General features: G+C 43.8%; 1 protein-coding gene across 3 annotated transcripts in view; it reads left to right on the top strand.

The window, feature by feature from the left end:
* Positions 1-20,979, top strand: part of CUNH1orf21 (chromosome unknown C1orf21 homolog) — an 89,037-nt gene that overhangs the window by 52,263 nt on the left and 15,795 nt on the right. For all 3 annotated transcript variants that reach the window (XM_042873853.1, XM_042873855.1, XM_042873854.1), the window contains one exon: positions 2,092-2,186. In XM_042873853.1, coding sequence (XP_042729787.1) covers positions 2,092-2,186 — 95 coding nt within the window. The remainder of the gene's footprint in view (positions 1-2,091; positions 2,187-20,979) is intronic.

Here is a 20,979-nt window from a genome sequence, read left to right as displayed (position 1 = left end):
ATGAAAAGTGACTGTTTTATTTTTGGGAAGCTTGCTGCTGCGTGCCTCAAGCACGAACTGATCCAAGCATCTGTGCTTTTCCTCTACCTTTTTCATAAGGTGGAGAGAAGAGTCATGCCAGCTGTGCTGCACAGATAATTGAATAGTTATTAGATTGATAAGTATGAGGCAAAAGCACATTTACTAATCCACACTGTTAGTTATCTGTGCAAATTGTGCAATAAATCCCTTAAGTGTCTTGTATGCACCTCACAATCCTCATCCTTGCCTGGTCTGACAGTCCAGTTTCTCCAACATCTATTCTCTTTATAAGCCCTACACAGTTCAGGATGTTCCCTGCTGAAGAACATAAGTTAGGTACAGACGTTACAATCAATCAAGCATACCTAATTTTCAGGCTTTTTTGTGTTAAAGCTTTTTGGTTTTATGAAGTGTCACCTTCTGACTGCCTTAATTCCATTTAAAAAGGCAAAAGGTTCAGCAAATGTGCTCGTGTATACCAGTATAATAATTCTTAATTCATGTTCTTCCAGTGTGTTTTAAACTCTTACATCTGTTTTGAGTCTGCGTTTGAAATGCTGCTATTTGATACATTCTGTGGTTTTATTTAAGCTCTCTATTAATGTTTTTAATTATATAAAAAAAGTTATTTACTAGACTGAATGCAGAACCTGCCTGTATCTTAAAATAATCGATTTTTCAAAGTTAGGCTTATTTGACCTACACTCATTTGTTCATAGTGTCCTGAAAGCGAGATTCCTAATAAGTGATTTTTTTGTTTTGTTTAAATACATTAAACCCAGGAAAATCCATTTCTGCTTTGTTTTCCCCTGAGCAAGGGACATATTGCTCGACACCCCAAGGAATGGGTTGAAAACGCCATTAATAAGGTTTGTGTGGTTTCTTTCCATTAGAAAATGGAAATGGAAATTCTTTCCATTTCCAGGTTTCATCTTTTATTCCCAGCTTACTGTATATCATTTCATTTTGCACTGATACGCTTACCGAGGCTGCAGTCCCTGTATCTCTTCTGCATGGTATATCCTGATGGGAGGAATGGGGTCCCTGAGTGATTCCTGTGATTTGGCTTGCTGCACAGAGAAGCCAGGCAAAAAGGCATAATAGCTCCCTGTTGTTATTGCAATCGCTGGGCTCCTGAGCTTGAGAGAAAGGAAGTGAAGAATCCCTTTTCCCAAAATCCATGGGAGTTTGGGGATGTTGTGTCCAAGTAAAGAAAACCCAACTCTGAGTGATGCTGTTAGCATCCGCAGGTAACAGGACATGGCAGGGCTGGCACTGGAGCTGGGAGTTGAGCTCTTTGAAAAGCTGAAGCATGATAGAATAGTAAGGGCAAAGCAGTCTTACTTCTTTCTCTACTTACTTCTCTTTTTCCTTGTTTGCATGTAGGATCTGTCCCGGGGTGACTTTCACGTGTAGGAAAAGCGGTTGTGGTGAGGAGTGGGGGAGGAGAGTTGTGTGGGAACGTGCTGTCTGTCATGGGGTACCTTTTAGCTCCATTGAAACAGTGCAGGAGAAATAATGGAAAAAATGCAGTGTTTTGGAGTGTTTTTCTTTGTTTTTTGTTTTTTGTTTTTGTTTTTCCTAGATTGTAACCTAATTTTTAATTTGACTTTCGCAGCATTGCTTGATTTTTTGTTTTTTAATGCAAAGAACATAGAGGAGCAGCTTCTGCATCGTAGCTGTGTGTATTGCTTCCTTGCCCACTGCCAATGAAAAACCTGGGAGGCTGCAGGAGCCAAGAGCTTCTTTATATTCAGAAGATCTATACAGGAAACCAGGGAGCCTGGGAAGAGTATGTCCTCTCACATACCCAATATCCACTCTTTACAGGGCCAGGCAGGAGAGCTGCCCACCCATCTCTGGAGGCCAGACTAAAGCTTCGGCCAGAAACGTCCTTGGTAGCAGTCCCATTTAAGCCTTTCAAACTACAGACGTGTGGGTTTTAGTTGCCTTGCTGGATGAGGGCCTTCTCTAGTCAGCTGTTTTGGTTTCAAGTTTTTCTTTTTTCCCGGTTGCCGAACTACACTGGTTCAAAACTTTTTTTTTTCTTTTTTTTTTCTTGGTGCTCAGATGAGTATAGGATCAAACCAGTGGAAGAGGTCAAATACATGAAAAATGGGGGAGAAGATGATCAGAAAATAGCAGCCAGGAACCAAGAAAACTTGGTAAGGAATGAACTTATCACTTCTCTAATGAAATAACGTGGCTGTGCTTTTGTAATGAAATATGCAACATGCAGCACATTCAGCCTGCAGCTTACACACAGCAAGAGGACTTCCCTGACAATGCCATACCTGGCTGTGAAGATCATGTGGACAGTGTGAAATACAACTTTGCTTCCTGCTTGTCTTTCTGAATTAGGCTCTGCAGGGAGTGCTTCTGTGATTATACTCACCTCCTTTGCAGATGTAAATATATATAGTTTGAAATATGTGTGTCTGTCTTGCAAACGAGTTGGTGGTAAAACAGCAGCACCCTGCCATGATAAAATAACCTATTTAAGTAGATGCTATTTGCTCTGTGCTTCATGGTTTTACATATTTTAAAATTCACCATTCAAAGTAGAGAAAGAAGTACATTCACAGCAGGGCAGCTGCAGGAGTCATTTTGCATGCGTTGTGTTTTCCCTGACTAGAGCAGCTTGCTGGCTCATTGTCCCACCATCAAGAAGGAGATGCCAGCTCAGTACCACTAGAAATAGCTGGGATACCACTGATGTGGCTTAAATCATGGCTGTGTCACCTCTGGCATTTGTCAGAAGTCATCTCCCCTCTTCTAAAGCTGGAGGAATATAGGTTGTGTAATGGGCTAGCTGGGGCTTGGCCCAGTTTAATTTTTTGAAGACATTTCACAGTAGTAGTTCTGTATGGAATTCCACATCTGGTTCCATTCATTTTTGCAGCTTTCTTCATGTAGGATTGTTTTTCCTCCTCCCCCCATCAGTGATACCAAATGGGGAATATCAACAGCAGATTTTGGTGGACCTGTTACCATTATCACCAGCTCGAGATTTGCTTTTTGTCATCAGTGGAAAGCTGGACACAAAGCCACCACAAATTTTCCTTTTGCAGAAGATGCATGGAGGAGGGTGAGCAAGCTCCAGGCAGTCTGGATGCCTTCCATCCCTCTTCTAGATGCACGTGCTTGCAGTACAAAACAAGTACACGTGTCTTCTTGCTCTGTGCAGCAGTTTATTTTGCTGGGTAATATCCTAAAGCAGGTGCTTGAGGAGCACACAACGTGATTTCTGCTTTGCTCTCCAGATTAGCCCTGTGCTACCTGCAGCGTTGCATTGCTCCAGTGGATGGCACAACCTCAGCTTGCAGTAGGGTGCTGGGGATTCTTTACTAAGCACTGCTGAGATCATCACCTTTCCTAGTAGCATCCGCAGTGCCCTCAGCATAACTGCAATGTAAGCACCTTTGTTTTGAGCTGGGAGGAGTGTGACTGTGAGAATTTTCGCTCATTTTAGAGACCTGGTGCTTTGTTGTGCTCATTTTTTCCTGTTTTCCTGTGGAAAAAGCCTATCAGCTTAAAAATGTTTTAAATTTACAGCTGCATTTAGGGCTTTGGCAGAAGGTTAATGCCACTTGAGTAGCAATCAGGAAGAGTTCAGGGAGGCATAGGTCTGCTGAGGTGACACAGCACATGCCAACATTTTGTGCTTTGATTAGTGACTGCTTTCTGGCAGCACTTAAGTGTTAGTCTGATTAAATTTAGCAAGAGACATTTCTACAGCACAGGGCTTATTGTTTTATTATTGATGCTTGATGAGAGCAGTGGGTTTGGTGGAAAGTGTAACTTAATGTGGGGCTGGAGAGCTAGTAGAGCTTTCTTGTCTGTTTATCTACTGGGAGAAAAAGAGAATAATGCAATAAAGTCTTCAATCAGACAGGTTGTATATACTTTAAAACAAAAACCGTCCTGAAACACCAAAAAGGCTTTACTTTCCTCTCCCTCATCTTACTATAAGGAGATTATACCGACTGTAAATGCATGCAGCTCTTAATCTTGGGAATTGTCAAGTCCTCATCCTTCCTGGGTTTTTAAGGATGTTTCACTTCTCCTTAGTAAACGTGTTTATTTCACTGCCTAGAGGATAGGTTAAGCTACCCATCATTCAGGCTTTAGTTTTCTTAACGTGTGAAAAGCTGGCAAGCACTTACATAATCCCATCTTCTCATCAGACATTTCCAGGCAACAGAAATGTTTGGAACAAGGAAAAGCGTTGGGAGAATCAGCCAGCCCTTTTCCTTCCTCCCTCTCTCCTTAATTCCACCTTTTGCTGTTGTCACAGCTGCTAACTCATATCTCCTTCCGAAATGGGGCTGGAGGATGGTGTTGTCCCATGTGGAGCTGGTCCTGGGGGTTGGACAAAGCTCCGTTCCTGGGGCACCATCTTCTTGGCTTCCTCCTGAGGGGTAATCAGGGCTCGCAGCTGGAGCAGGGCTGACAGTGTAGCACAGAAATACTCTGCAGACATATCAGCAACAAGAATGGCTGTGGTAGGGCTGCACGACAGGCAGAGCAGAAGATTCTCCACGTGAAGAAACTCTGGCAGAACAAAAGACCTCATTGAATTAAAATGTAGGTTGTTGATAGGAAAAAAAAAAAAAAAAGAAAAAAAACCAGGCGTGTTTCTTATTCACTGCTTTACCCAGATCATTTTTGCTTTATTCTCCACTTGCTGCTTGGATATCTCCAATCCTGGTTGAAGAGAAAGGATATTGGACTGATTTCCTCTTGAGATGTCATTTGTGTGGGGGAAGAAGCGAGCACACTCTAGAGCACACCAGCAGGGTCTGCCTGGAAACTTGTGGGGTCGGGGACTGATGGGGACAGGGGCTGCCTCTTGCAGGGGCATCTTCCTGGCTTTCATGTGGTTCCCCATAATTTTGAGGGCAGTATAGGTTGCTTGTGCAGTACTGAAGAGTTCCAGAGTTTTATGATAGCCATAACCCAAACTATAAAGGTTTGTACCAACTTTGGGTTTATTACTCAGATCTGGGGTTTTCTTTCAGCTTTGAATGCAAGCAAAAGCTGATGCTGGCTACTTCATTACCTTGAAGAGCTAAAATGCTAAAAATCAGCAAGTACCAATCTTTCTAAAAGTTAAATAGATTCTAAAAAATACATGCAGAAATAAATAACACATTTTTACTATTTCTAAAGGCCTGGTTGGTTTTTTTTGGTTGTTTAGAAAGGACTTACTGTTTAGTTCTACATCATCGTATTAAATATACAAAGCACAATCATAGCAGCCTATTTAACATTCATCATAGGACTAATTCAGTTATCCTCACCGCCATCCTCTTGGAGCACTGATAGTTTTCCACTCTAAAATTTTATTGCAGAATAAGGTAAGATAAGATGTGCTATATTCATGCAGCTTTGGAAACTTGATGAGTATCAGTTTTCCTTTGAGACTTTGCAGTAGTACAGAGGCCTCGGAGAACATCAGATATCTAACTTTGTGTTAGACGGTTGACTCGATATTTATCACAGTTCAGTTCTTGGATGCTTTTGTACCTTTTACTAAGAGGAATTGTTTCCTAATCGGTCATGCCACAATGCTACCTGTTGGAACTTCTCTGTTTCGTTATCCAGTCCTCAAAACTTTTGGGCATAATGCTCTATTGTCCTGAAGCTCAGTGAAATTATATGGTGGAGGTTGAGATGGATTGCTGTTGGAACTGGAAGAAAATTGTACCTCTGTATTCTGCTTGCTATCTCTCATTCCACCTTTAATAATACAAGCATAACACCTTGCATTTTCCTTCCAGTAAGCATAAGTTTCCATTCAACTTACCTCCAAATGTACTTTTTTTGTCAGCCTTGTGTGCGCTGTTATTTCCAGTGTTCTGAGCTTCTCCAGCCTGCTGCTGTTCTCCATGTAGCATTCAGCTTGGTAATACTCAGTTCTGCACAGCCTTGGTGTCTGTAGGTCTGTCTCCAATGCCAGTACCATCATCTGCTGTGATGCGTTACAAGTATATCGCAGTACCTGACAGATGAAGTGCATGAAATTAAAAGCCTGGCAGAAAAGGATAAATGAAGCAATTTTAATAACTATATACAAAAGTGAATACGCTGTGCCTAATATAAATAATAAATAATAAATTGGCTGTGCAAAATATGTCTCATAGATCTGTAAATCAGATAAACATTTTGTGAGATGTGATGCAAATATTGACACATGCTGCAGTTCCTGACTGAGTTAGGCAAGTATAGCCAATTCTATTCCCAAGTTCCCCAATCTATATATATATGAGCTACTACTCTCCCTGGTTAAATTTATTGGGGATATTTATGGTGTTTTCTTGTCTACATATGTAAAAAAACCCCACAGATGGCTCTGCAAATGTAAGTATATAATACGATTAGTTTGGTATTTTAAAGAGTTTAACTCCACTGCTGCTTATTGTTTCTAGACAGGCTTAGAATTGCTGTGTTTGAAATGGTGTAAGTCTATACAATCGTAATACACTGCCAGAGAGCTTTATGAAAATTAAATGTAGCATCATTTTCATGTATACTATAGCATCAAGATTTCAGGCTGTAGGTTTCCTAATGATTGCAGCAATAGCATTGTGTAGTGAACTCCCATTGTACTCTGCTTATCAGGGGAACTAAAGCAGAAATGCCTGAGACCACAGGCCTCCATCCTTAGCATGAAGGGGCATTTTTAGTTTTTTTCTGCCCTGAGGTTTGGGGCCTGAAGCATCAGGCAGCAGACCACACCATCCTGCAGTGCTGCAGCAATTGCATGGGTTTGGTTCCTTGTCTGCTGTCAGGGCTGCATGTCTGTGCATCTGTCTGCCTAGGCAGAAGTGACTGTTAGCTTCTCTGCCCCGTTTTCCTTTCTCCTCCATTCTTTCCAGATGTAATGCCTGTGTTCAGCAAAACTCTTGAAGATGCTGAGGGCTATTGAGTTGAAATTTGGGCACAAAAACATGTGGAAAAATTGGATAATTCTGGGGAGAAAAACATTGAAACATCATTTGCGGAGAGTGGGGGCTGCTCTGGGGGTATAATAATAATAAAAGGGCCAAGTGAACAGTACTGGATGACTTGGTATTGTGGCAGGGTTGCTCACAGACTGGTGTGGCACCCAGCCGTTGCTCTGTTGGCATCTCCTATGGTCCTGGGAGCTGGAAAAGAGAGCTGAGAAGTTGCAGGACATGAAGCAGGGCTGCTCCCCACCATGTTTTCCCTCAAGCACAGAAATCCTGGATGCTGCAGCAGCCAAATCCTCCTGCCCCATAGGAGGTCTGTGCAGGCAGGTCACAGAGGTGGCTCAGAGATGCTCTATTCACGCTGTTCTTGCTTATGGAAAACAACTCAGAACAAAGGAAGCTGCTTCAAAATAAGTAAGTAAATGAAAGCCAGGAAAAAAAAAAGTAAGAGTAGCTAACTCAGTGAAGGAGTGCTGAGCATAGAGCCAAGCTCCTTTCAGCTGTAGGTAGCAAGGGTTGCACTGGGGCAAGGGAGGCAGCGCCTTTCCCCCAGGCATAGCCACTGAGTGCAATAGCACCAAGCAAAGAGGAATTATTACTCCAGAAAGTCCTGCAGGAGGACACAGTTGCTTATTGGAGATGCTTTCCTGCAGTCTTCGTTGGCAGAATCCGGACCAGTGTGTACTCCCAGCTTGCCTTCTGCATTCCCCAGGGAAATTCACCCTCTGGACTTCTGCAGAATTTCAGATTCCAGTCAAATGCTGCAGTATTGGTATCAGTAGTAAAGAAGGTAGTAAGTACTGCATTTCAGTTTTCATGAGCCTGCTTCTGCAGTGTTTTTGGAAGAAAGGCATTTGAAACGGATTTAGCAGTGCGTGGAAAGAATGTTGTTACTGGAATCTGTTACTTTAAACACCAGGCAATTAGCTTTTATCCCTATTGCCTATTTCAGTTTAAATTTGCAGTGATATTCTTCAAAGAATGGTTTCTGTTAATGAGTTTGTGTCAGTTTGAGCTCATTTAACTTACGGGTCACTGCATGTTACATAGAGATGAAAGTAAATGATCACAGTAAGTATTAATTTCCTCTGGATTCCATAAAAAATTTTGATGAAAGAGGCATTAATTTTTCTTTTAGTATCTGACTTCTGAAAATCTAGAGAATAAGTTGATGCTATTAATATTTTTAGCAAATCAGAAGCAATATTAAAACTAAGTATGTTCCAGCTACGTTGCTTCAGACTAGTCTGTATTGCAGTCTCCACCCTGTGTTAACTAAGCCACAGACTATTCTGCTGGGATGTGCAGTGAGAAATTTTGATCAGGATGTGATTTTAAAGTAGAGAAAGCTTAAAAAATATACAATTATATTTCTTTGCAAGCATATTAAAGTAATGGTGTACCAATGCAGTGTATACTTGCAGCCTTACATGTTTGCTAAGAGAAAAAACAGTGGAGTTCTAATGCCCAAGTTATGCTTTACTCTTGCTGGATCAGATATAAATCTCCGGTGATGTGTTTGTGATCCCACAGAGATGTCTGCATCAGTTGCAGAAGCTGATTGTTTTCTGTATGGGACATGCTTGACTGTTTCTGTCATTTGAATGGGTGGAATAACTGTATCTTCAAGCATTGCCATGAGGATGTAACTGCTTCTCATACCCTTTCATTGTCAACGTCCTTGTACTCGAGGTTGTCTGCTGTGTCAAAGCTGTGTGTATGTTTTGGACAGAAAAATTCAATGATAATCTTCGGAGGGAAGTGTAGAGATGGACACTGCTCCCACAACGGCCTCTTGTGTGCTGCATCCTGCTGCACTGCCGGCACCAGCTGCTTGGCCATCGGTCAGCTGGCAGAATACATAGGTTATAGGTGAAGTTGGTTGTTTAAATACATTACACATAAAGTTCTGGAAGTTTACGGTCTGTCTTCTGTGATCTTAAGGGCTAGAAACCTTTTTCTATTTTTTTTTAGATCTGCCATTCTTTTTCTTTGAGAACTTGAGGGTCTCTGAGCTTTACTTGTAGAATTTAATAATAAGGTTGCCCAAGGATGATGTGGATGCCCCATCCCCAGAGGCATTTAAGGCCAGGCTGGGTATGGCTCTGGGCAGCCTGGTCTGGTGGTTGGTGACCCTGCACGTAGCAGCGGGATGAAACCAGATGATTGTGATTCTATGATTCTCAGTTTTAGTTTGAATACAGCACTGCACCTGGAGGAGAACATTTTGGGGGCTGACAGCTGGGATGGGCACATTCAGACTCAAACTGAATATGTTGGTTTTGCTTTACTGAAGACGAGATGGTACCTTTTGAGGGACATGGAGTGTTGGTTTCAGGCAAGTTCTTCTCACAATCAGTACCTGTCTGGGGGAGCTTGCTGTCAATGCAGCTGAGAAAGTGTTTTCTTTAGTGAATACATGCAGTCAGTATCTTTAAAGACAAGAGGTAGGTGCCAGCTCAGTCTCCTGGGCAGCTGTGTGCTGTGCCTTCAGGGCACGGTGCAGTGCTGGCCTCCTCCACATGTGCTTCCTTCTCTCTGTGTTTTCGCTCCTGCATTTACTGCATCCCTGTGAGCGTCGTGCAAGGAACAGGACTTCTCCCTAGGCCATGGAGCTGCTGGGCAGGCCTGGGCTCTGCAGGGCCTCTGCATGGGAGCTTCTGAGAGCTCAGTGAGTTTGTCTCCTTTCTTAGGAAAGCAACACAAATATTTTCCAATATCCAATCCATATGAGACTGTATTCATAGCCCATATTATTTTTAGTGTGTTCTCTTTTCATTCCTCTGGGCTGCACAGTAAGAAGAGCAGCTTGCAGTAGAACTCAGAATGAGAAGTACTTGCAGGAATAAGAATTGTAGCAGGAGAGCAGAGAGCACTAATTATTAAACTAATCTTCAGGAAGAGAGTTTGTGTTGTGTGCTGAATGAGAATGAACCGATATTTTGAATGTTTTCAATATTCCCTGCTTTTGCCAGCAGGAGCACAGCGTTTTGCACAGCACCTGGGAGGGAAACGTTGGCTCATGCTGAGCAGGAGCATTTTTCACCGCTTCAGCCGTTGTTCTGCATGTGCTTGCTTTGATGCTTTGGTTGTGTTCATCACAGTGTGTGGATGAAGTCAGCAAACCTTTACAATCCCATCAGGAATCTGAGGTGGAGGAAATGATGATATTTTAGATGAAAGTATTTATAACAAGAGCAGACACTTCTAAGTGGAGTTTTTTGTATGTTGTTTGAGTACAGAGGCTGGACACAGGCACTGATCAGCTCGGGCTTGCCGGGGCCATGCTCTAGTGCTGGGGCTACAGAAATACTCCGATGTAATGGTATCTTCTCTAGAGCCAAGGGAAGGGGATGTGGAGATGGCTGCTGGGAAGCTTGCCAGCCCCGTTCCCTCGCTCCTGCTGGCTTTAGCTCTTCAGCCTGAATTACAGCATGCTCTGAGCCACAGCTGGGGGAATTCTGGTCTCCTTGAACCTTTTTCAGGAATTTTTCAGGATATTAAGTGAAATTAAAGGATTTTTTTTTTCTTTTTCTATATAAGAAACATCCATTTTTGTTATTTAAGCCTGACAGATGGCATTGTTGCAGTGTTTCTAACCTCCTGTGGCTGGAGCTGGTGTCCGTGCTCCTGTTTTTAGGCAGAGGGCTAGAGGCTGGAGCTGCCTCTGCCTGCAGGGTCAGGCTTTGCATGACCCATATGTGAGTTGCATGGTGCTTCACTCCCCTCAGTCACTGCAGTCATTGCTGGGATGCAAGCAGATGGGGACATGTGCTGGCGGAGTTTCTGCATTTCAGGCAGTGGGCAGGCTGGCATTGAGCAACAGAGGGGGGGAGTCGGATCAGGAGAAGGGGAATCTGGGCAGAATCAGAACTTTCAGGTTCAAGGGTTTTTCATTGACAAGAAAACCTACGAGAAAAAAGAGTCAATGAAAAGAAATATGTGCTTATAATTCAAGCTCTTGTGTGGAGGGAGGATGATGCAGTTTGGGATTACATATAGGCGTGTTATAAAGCGATATAGCATATACATGAATACTTCCTAATGTCAGGTACACAGATAGCAAAGCAATACTGAACTACACTATTATGCAAGTTACCGAAGCAATTTGTTTGCTCTCACCGGGCAGAAAACCTCCTATAGCTTTAAATTATTTGCTCCTTGCTGCTGCAAGAGAAAGTATTCGAGTTGAAACGCAGCTCCACGGTGCTGCACTTTCATCTCCCTTATTCACTCTGCACTTGCCCTGCTCAGTCAGTGCTGCTTCTCACTGCCTTATCTCAGGTGGGATCTTGCCGTGGGATAGCATGAAAGGCGGGTGGCTTTGGGCAAGTAAACAAACTGCCTGATCTGCTGAGCATGGGAATGCAAAACCGATGCTTTTTAATAATGTAATAATATTGTATTTGTGCGTATCTATATGCATTTAAATAGAAAATGCAGTTTGTATTACAGCAGTGCCTGAAGGCAGTAGTTGGGAATCAGAATTGGCTGTTCTGCTTTGTGAACACATCATAAAGAAAGCCGACCCATCTAACTCCTATCCATCTGAACTATTGCATCCAAACCAGCACTTTTATCTCCAAATTTGTGTGCTTCCAGGAGAGCATCTTGGGGATAAGTTTCCAAATCTCGCAGTATAAAATAAAAGGCAGACGCTAGAGAAAATAAAGATGTCGCCACGCAGGAAAGCATAGTGCATTGCTTTCCTTCCTCAGTACCAGGATGTACGGCTGCAGTGTGGGGGATGATTTGGATGAGCGTGGGAGGGAGCGTGCCATCAGGCTGCTGCTTTTCTTCCTTCATTTAGCTGTTTGGTAAAAGGCAGCTGCTGTGCTGGAAAGGGGGCTGCCATATGGGGACGCATGGCAGCAGGGGATGGTTTCAGGATTTGAGACATGCTCAGAACATTCTGCAGCCAGTAAAATACTGTACATTTGCCAGATCTCTTCTTAGGCTTGGGAAGCACACAGCGAGTTGTAGCCTTAGCAAGCAAACTTGAGTTAAATATAGAAAATGCTCAGTCCTTTCTGATGGCTGGGCTCTGAAACCAGCCTCACTGATGTTGCTTCATAGTTTTCAGGAGTCAAAGTCAAAACATACCTTTTTTTTTTTTTTATAACAGCTTGGCTAGGTGCAGAAATTTAGGAGCTTGTGTGTTCCTGGGTTTGGTGCTCCCATCTCTGTAAGCCACTCCATCCTGCCCAGCTTTTCCAAAGATCACCATCCATGTGAGAGCACTGAAATAATCCTTCCACTCATTTCCTTCCTGCTGAAAGTGCTCTGCTACAAAGCAGGACTTCAGCCGCGCGGTGAGATGCACAGTGATGGCAGACACGGGCTGGTGGCAGCCCTTCCCAAAGCACAGCATTTTCACAGCGTGCCGTGCATTCAGCTGGTTTTCTGCATCCTCCTTTTTTAAAATGCAACAATGCAAGCGGAGATCCTTCACTGAGCTTCTGCTGTGGCACAGCATCAGCCAGCATTGCTCAGCCTTGCAGCGAGCCGTGGCTGGCCACAGGCCAAGCGTTTGCTAGCTGCAGCCTGCCCACTGCAGCTCCTCTAAGAATAGCCCCAGTGCTCTTTTAATCAAACAGAATAGAGAAAAAGAGAGAGATTTTAGCAATTGTTGTTTTAATCCGTGTTACAGGCATGGAGTTTGGAGGGAAGCTTGCGTCTGCAGCGAGCTACAATGCTGAGAAGTGTTCTGGGACTCGGTGCAGTGAGCCAGGGCTGAGCCCTACTGGCTGTGGGGCAGTGGGCATGCAGGTGTCTGCGGTGGGTGCCTCGCTTCAGGAATTCCAGGACATGAGCAATTTCTCAGCTAATGCTAATTAGGCTTGTAACTCCTTCTGAAATGATCTAAGGCAAGGATTAATTACAAAAGTTTCTCAGTGTTAGAACATGTTTCTTTAGTTAAAGTTCAGTATGTTTTCAGTTAATGATTACTGTAAAAGATTTTTCCTCTACTTTAAATCCCCAAATATATCTTTCTATCTTTATATGTAAATAAACACATCTATGAGTTTATCTAAACAAACCTGAATGTTAAATGGGAAAAACACATGAAAGGCCCATGCCCTGCCAGCCCATTCAAAGGCTTAAGTGAGTAGATTCACTTATGCCTAATGGGCTTGGTTGTCTTTTGGAAGCTGTTCTTCTGGCTGCACTTGTTTTCTCAGTTAAAAAAAAACATGGCGTGGATTGTTTTCTTCATTTAAATAATAAGGGATCTTAGTTCTTTTTGTCTGCAAGTATAGGGGGAGATTGATGGAGTCTCGATGGATCCAGCAAGTCCCATGTTACATTATTGCTTTGTGAGGCTCCTGCCTCTGAGCTTTGAGTTGTGCACCTTCTAAATCTGAACGTTATTAATACCGTGGTGACATTTCCACAGAGAAGGAAGGATGCAGAGCTTTATAAATAGAATCCATGAAGTAGTGTGAGAGTGAAAATACCTGAATTTACGTCAGCCTCATTTGTTGGCCGTTAAAAAATCCTACGTAAAAATGTTGAAGTGGGCATGTGAAAGGCTTGGTGTGCAGTTATGAAAGGCCGGATGGGAGAACATGTCTTCTCCATGTCTTCTCTGTCTTCTGTGCGCCCTGTTTTCCTGGGATAAATGTTTAGCAGATTCTCACAGTTTAGCAGTTCTCGCATTAGCACAGTGTCAGAGGGTTCCCTACTGGGGATCCCTGTGCCAGTTCGGAAAACTGGACCAGGTTTTCATTTTCTTCTCTTATTTACTTTATGGAACTCTTTATTTTTTTTTATCATTAAGTCACATAGCCAAACCGTGACGCCATTTTTTTTCATATCCTACTTCTGTGAGTGCTTTAAAACAGAAAGGATTAAAATCTAGTTCCCGTGGCCTCTGTGTGTGAAGTTTTTTCCTAGAAAAGCATTGCATTAGCCTGCCCTTGAGCTCAGATAATGCAATAGAAAATCGTTATAAATGTAGACTTTAGATTCTTGTCGTATTGTTAATATTTTGTTGATCTGGCACTATAGATCCCCCTGGTTTTATGGCCTCTACTTACGAATCCTGGATTATGTGTGTTGATCATTACTATGTGCAGTTATTGGACTTGGTTTTATGATAACGACATAGACCATAAAGCTGAGTTAACTTAAGGAAATAAAAGGTATGCAAATACAAAGCACTAAAATAATAATGAAGACCTTGCTATCGTGCTGGGTGATGATCTGCAGTGGGATTTGTCGTTCAGCTTTTCAGTGAAACCCCGTTGCAAAGCACTGCTCCAGCATCACTCCCCATCCAGTCCTCGGTCTCCCTGAACTTCTGGCTCAGCTACTGGAGAGACAGAATGTATTGGATCTGCTCTGAGTTTACAAATGCTGACAGATTAATTTGGAAAGACAGATTGCAAACATGCATCATGGCCGCAGTCTGAGTTCTATAAAAGTGATGTATGGTTGGTGCAGAATGATTAAAAAATTGTATCAAGGGAACAGCTTAATTAACTATTCTTGATTAAAGTAGTACAGTATGTGAATTTAATAGCTTGTCTTCAAAAGCAGAATGTGAAATCACTTATTACTGTGGTGTATCTTGCTGGCAAATTGTGAGCTGCCAGAGGTTCCTGTGATTAATTGAGTTTAGAGGAACTTAACACTGGGGTGGGAGATACTGAATCATTATTCTGCACTCGATTCAAGCTCGTTCTCTCATGCAAGAAAAAGATTGTCTGGAATGAAGTCATGGGAGAGTAGTGAGAGGCTGCCAAGGAAGGAAGAGTGCATGGGGGCTGCAAAGCAAGGTCTGCAGTGGGCACTGTTAACAAAATGGTGGGCAGGCAAACTGTTAACAGCATCTTTGTTCCAGTTTGCACATGAGTGGAATGTGGGTTTCAAGTACTGTTCACAACATTCTTGACTTGTAAAGGTTTTCTCTAAAAATGCTAATTCCACGGGATGGATGTTTGCTCTAAAATAGAAGCTTGAATTGTGAAGCATAGTGGAGAGCCCAAGGGTGAATTTTGGGAGCAAGTTTTATTGCTGTGGCATGAAGGGCACTGACTGCCTTCGTTATACAATGCTTCGATGTTAGTTAAAGCTCAAATTCAGCCACGCTGATCAATTAGCACAGACATGAAACTAGTGAACTTTACCATTAGGTGATGTCCAAACTGAGCCTAAGTGTTTTCTTGTCTTCTTTAAATTAATATTGAACTCCTGCTTAACCTTTATTTCAGAATCGAGTATTTACACTTGATTTGCTTTATTCCTTCTGATTCCAATCAGAGTCAGTTTTCAGTGCAGTTTTTTCACTGCGTGTAGGTAAATATGCTGTTTGGATGGATGAGCGTCATGGCTTTCAGGTCAGATGGGTGAAAATCATGATCTCACAGCAGATTAAAAATCAGGTTTTGTTTGTAGCTAATATGGTATCTTACCTTGACTACGATTAGTGAAAGTCTGAGCGCTGAATAAAACAGCGAGGAGTTACATATAGCCTCTGAGAGATGCTCATTCCTCCCAGCACCCCTCTCTGGGGAGCAGAGCTTACTGCAACAGGTAGGCTCACTGAGATGAGTTGGACCAGCTGTGCCTGAAGAGACTTCACCCTACAGTAAGTGAATATAATCATAGAGTCATAGAATCACCAAGGTTGGAAAAGACCTTCAAGATCATCCAGTCCAACCGTTCACCTATTCCCAATAGCTCCCACTAAACCATGTCCCTCAACACAACATCCAGCCTTTCCTTGAACACTCCCAGGCTCGGTGATTCCACCACCTCCCTGGGCAGTCCATTCCAGTGCCTGACCACCCTTTCTGAAAAGTAATACTTCCTAATGTCCAGCCTGAATCTCCCCTGCCGTAGCTTGAAACCATTCCCCCTGGTCCTATCACTAATGACACGAGAGAAGAGGCCGACCCCCAGCTCACTACAACCTCCCTTCAGGAAGTTATAGAGAGCAGTGAGGTCTCCCCTGAGCCGCCTCTTCTCCAGGCTGAACATTCCCAGCTCCTTCAGCCTCTCCTCATATGGCCTGTGTTCCAGACCCCTCACCAGCTTTGTTGCCCTCATTTGAACACGTTCCACGGCCTCAATATCTTTCTTGCAGTGAGAGGCCCAAAACTGGACACAGTACTCGAGGTGCGGCCTCACCAGTGCTGAATGTAGGGGAACAATCACCTCTCTGCTCCTGCTGGCAACACTGTTTCTGATGCAAGCCAGGATGCCATTGGCCTTCTTGGCCACCTGGGCACACTGTCGGCTCATGTTCAGCCGAGCATCAATCAATACCCCCAGGTCCATTTCCTCTACGCAGTCCTCCAGCCACACCGCCCCAAGCCTGTAGCATCGCCTGGGGTTGTTGTGGCCGAAGTGCAGGACCCGGCATTTGGCCTTGTTGAAACTCATCCCATTGGCTCCAGCCCAGCTCTCCAGCCTGTCCAGATCCCTCTGTAGGGCCTCGCTACCCCCAGGCAGATCCACACTTCCAGCCAATTTGGTGTCATCTGTGAATTTACTGAGGGTGCACTCGATGCCCTCATCGAGGTCATCAATAAAGATATTGAAGAGGACAGGCCCCAGCACCAACCCCTGGGGAACACTACTCACGACCGGTCGCCAGCTGGATTTGACTCCATTCACCACCACTCTCTGTGCCCGGCCCTCCAGCCAGCTCCTTACCCAGCCGAGAGTGTACCCATCCAAGCCTCGGGCTGCCAGCTTCTGCAGGAGAATGCTGTGGGAGACAGTGTCAAAGGCTTTGCTGAAGTCTAGGTAGACCACATCAACAGCCTTTCCCTCATCCACCAGATGGGTCACTAGATCATAGAAGGAGATCAGGTTGGTCAAGCAGGACCTGTCCTTCACGAACCCATGCTGGCTAGGCCTGATCCCCTGCTCATCCCGCACATGCCTCATGATCTCCCTCAAGACAATCTGCTCCATAACCTTCCCTGGCACCGAGGTCAGACTAACAGACCTGTAGTTCCCCAGATCCTCCTTATGACCTTTCTTGTAAATGGGAGTCACGTTGGCAAGCCTCCAGTCTTCTGGGACCTCACCAGTCAACAAGGAGCGCTGACAGATGATGGAAAGCGGCTCGGCTATCACCTCCGCCAGTTCCCTCAGCACTCTTGGGTGGATAAAGGGCAAACTTCTTAGGGACGAGTCCCTGTCAAGACATTTTTCTTGGAGATGAATTTATTTCAGAAGCTGCCGCTGCAGTGACACATAATTGTGAGGCACAGTTGTTTTGTATTTCATGAGTGCTTTGAAAAAAATTAGCAAATTCCATTAGTATTGTGGTCAGTGAACTCATCTGAAGTTGCCTGATGGCACTGTTCTGTGTACACAGTGGAAAAATCAATAAATTTAATCCAAGGTAAAACCGTCTAGCTCTCTGAAGGAGAAGACTGCCTTGGTTGCTGAGTACTGGAAATCATTGCCTCATACTAATTGAACAGCATCCAGAAGTTGTGTGGCCGAATCTTCCAGACTGATTTGACTCATGGGGTCTGGTGACTCCAAATGAAGTATATTTGTCATGCCGCAGTCCTACAGGATTAAGAGCACTTGGATTCATTTGATCTGATGTATTCCAACAATATTAAGCGAGTCCATTTTTTATTGTCCTTTGCACCTTATATTTTCCTGGCTGTGGAAGTCCAGCATCTTACTTTTTGGAAGCCGAGCTGTGATATGACAAATATTTCTGGCCAGTATTTCTAGCTCTGGCAGGGTTTGAAGAATTCTTGGCTGGCTTTTACAGTAGGCTAATAGCTCAGACCAAATGTAACAAGAGGCAGAGTCCAGCATGTAGAATTCAATCATGTTATTTATTATATTATTATATTATTTTTCATGTCTTGAAGTTATTCACTGTTTTCTGGTTTTGTGCTTAATAAGCTGTCATTCTCAAATGTTTTTGTCGATATTTAGATACTAATTAATTTTAAACAAAGCATCTGAAAGATGCTTTTGTCTTTCAGCAGAATAATTACGCTTCAAAACTTGCTTTTTAAGTCATTTGGAAAGTCTCACTTATTGAGTGCCTGAGAGGTAGGACTCGCTCTTGTAACCTCTTTGCAGCCATATCCATGGGCACTGTTTGTAGTCGTGCAAAGACACAAATTGCAAAGGTGCTCCACGGATGTGTTTAAAGTGAAGGAAATGGTATGAATGCAAAACGGTGAACCCGTTAAAAGAGAGAGAGAGACATCTTTGTTCTTGCTCACAGTAGCATTCAGTTATAAGTAAATAATGGCTGACGAGGTGGGAACAGCTCTGCTAATGGTGTGCAGCTTTCCTGAGGTGGGAACCAGGAGAGAATGTTGTTCCTGGTTGTGTCACTCCCTTGGTGTGTTTGGCCTTGGTAAAATAATTTCATTTCCATGAGCTGGAAGGACTCCTTGCATGGCTAGATTGGCCCTATTCCTGTGGCAGTGTACCAGAACTGCATGGCTGGACTTTTGAATAGCAGAGCTCAGAAAATGGCCATAAACCAACTGTGAAAATGCACTCTTAATGAAAGAAGGGCATACCAAGAGGTAGATGGCTGTGAGCTCCCTTGGGAGAGCGCAGAGATAAAAATTTGCTCACCCTGCAAGCTGAAATTAGTGGGGAGTGACTTTAAGCTTCAGGAATTTTGGGGCTTCAACTAAACTCTGGAATTGAGGATTAGGAGAACACCCCTTATCACCTCAGCTGCTTGTCTTCCCAGATAGGCCTTGAAAATGTGGTGAGCTTGTTTTTGTGGAACACCTACTGAGTTAACAAGTGAATGTGCCCTTCTGGATGTAAACGAATGAGGGAAATAGCCCTGGGTGAGAGGCCAGGGCAGTCGCCCACAGCTCAGTTGGTGCTCTCTAAGCAGGGGGACGTGGTTGAATGGGGCTGGAGGAGAGACCATGAAAGTCCGGTGGCAAAGGATTTGATACCTGCACTTCCCTATGGGCTGTGCAGTGAGGCCCTCTGATGCAAAGGGGCCAGCCCTGGCAGTGCTGAAGCATTGCATATTCATAGTAACCGAGTGATTTTAATGCTCCTAGACCATTAATAGGGCAGTGCTGCATTGCTGCCTGCTTATTTATAGCTGCACATTTGAGGTGGTGTGTGGCTGCCAGTGTTTGTTTGGAAGATCTGAACAGAGGAGCCTTAGGCTGAAAGGAGTGTGTTCCTTCTGCTCTTACTACGGATACGTCTCAGCAGGGTTTAAACATCACAAAACGGGCCTCCCATGCTCTGTCATCTGCAGCGTGCCCTTCCTGTCTCTGTGAAGGTTACTTTGGGAATCCTGTACTGGCTGCAGGCTGTGGGCTGGCTGCTTCCCCACCTTCCTTCTTGGCTTCCTTTCTTGTTTGCCTTACCCAGCCATTCTGACACACAGGCAGTGTTCCTGCTGGGGTAGATCAGCCTGCCTGTTGAAGGTGAGCGTGCTGCCGATGTACAAATTTTTGTCCAGTCCTGGCAGCTTGCAACACGTGCCTTTTTCCAGGGCTGCCCTCCCTAGAGAAAAGCCAAGGGACATTCCGTTGTGGGCTGTTCAGAAGTTGTGAGTTCATCACACGGAATAAAAGACCTTCTGTGGCCTCTGTTTGAACACGTATAAGCAATGTGCAGAGAGCTGCGACAGCCCCGTCTTGGCTGCTTTGTTTTGTCACAGACATGAGCAGGTGAGAAATACTCGTCAGTGTACTCGCTGTGATTGCAAAGTAGATTTTATTTATTAATGTTCTCAGTAGCGACCAGGGAACGCTCCTGGCTTGTTGCAGCTGCTATGCTTGTATTTGGCTCATCCTGTTACAAAAATGCAGAGGGATTATGGGGCTTTGGTGGCTTTAATAAAATCTATTTCTGCTGCTAGGATCATTGATGTGGTATATGACTTGAATTAAAGTTCTCATTATCGCATTAAGATGAAACAAGGAGTTAATTAAGTGTAGGGAAGTAATTGATAAAACTGCAACATGCAGTGAAAAATGAGACAGTATTTTTGCACTAAACGCTTGTGTTTTCCCACTTGCAAGTACCATTCCTATGAATGTGCATTGGAGTGTGCTTCTGATTCAGGCAGAAAGCTTTCACGTTTGGCAATACTGCACCTCTTGGTAGTAATGTGGTGGCACAGCGTTTTCTGAACATTCTTGTGATGGAAAAAACCTATTAAATTATAGAGGTACTTTTCTTACCTTTGCACTTTCGTGGCTTGAAAAGAAAACTATGTTAAAACTTGGAAGAGGCTGAAGGTCAAGTTGCAGACTTGAAAACTGATTTTGATTCAAAATAGAAAAGTTGAAGATGATGTAAGAATGTATGTTTTGGTTGCATGTGATTTTTGTTAATTTTAGGAAGACAGGTTGGGCCGTGAGTCATGGAATGTGCAGATATTTTACATTAGGACCATTCTTTTTCTACTACATTATTGTTTTGGTTTAGTTTTAGTAATCCAAGGGTGGAGGCAGGAAGACAGATGACCCTTAGCAGCTCTTTGGCTTAAGAGAGATATTGAGCAATGTACTGCACAGCTTATGTACCCATTAGAAATGTCAACCTCAGTTTATTTCTTCTGGAGCATTTATTTATCTTGGGTTTTCTGATATATGAATGCTCACTGTGTAGATGTAGACTCTGGATATTTGGTAGTAAAGCTTATGATGTTTCATCTGCAAACCACGGTGCACAGTAGCAAAGTAAGCACACCCTGAGAAGGCTCACACAAACCAGAGTCTTGAACCAGCGCTGCCTCTTTTTAAAAGAGTTGGGCCCTTATCCCCAAATACGTGATCTAACCTGTTTTGCAAAGCTGAGCCCCTTCCCTTCCCTTCCCTTCCCTTCCCTTCCCTTCCCTTCCCTTCCCTTCCCTTCCCTTCCCTTCCCTTCCCTTCCCTTCCCTTCCCTTCCCTTCCCTTCCCTTCCCTTCCCTTCCCTTCCCTTCCCTTCCCTTCCCTTCCCTTCCCTTCCCTTCCCTTCCCTTCCCTTCCCTTCCCTTCCCTTCCCTTCCCTTCCCTTCCCTTCCCTTCCC

The sequence above is a fragment of the Lagopus leucura genome, unplaced genomic scaffold, assembly GCF_019238085.1.
Source record: "Lagopus leucura isolate 7727_CA_CO unplaced genomic scaffold, USGS_WTPT01 Super-Scaffold_100009, whole genome shotgun sequence".
Taxonomy (NCBI): Eukaryota; Metazoa; Chordata; class Aves; order Galliformes; family Phasianidae; genus Lagopus; species Lagopus leucura.
This window is presented reverse-complemented; position numbering and strand designations above follow the sequence as displayed.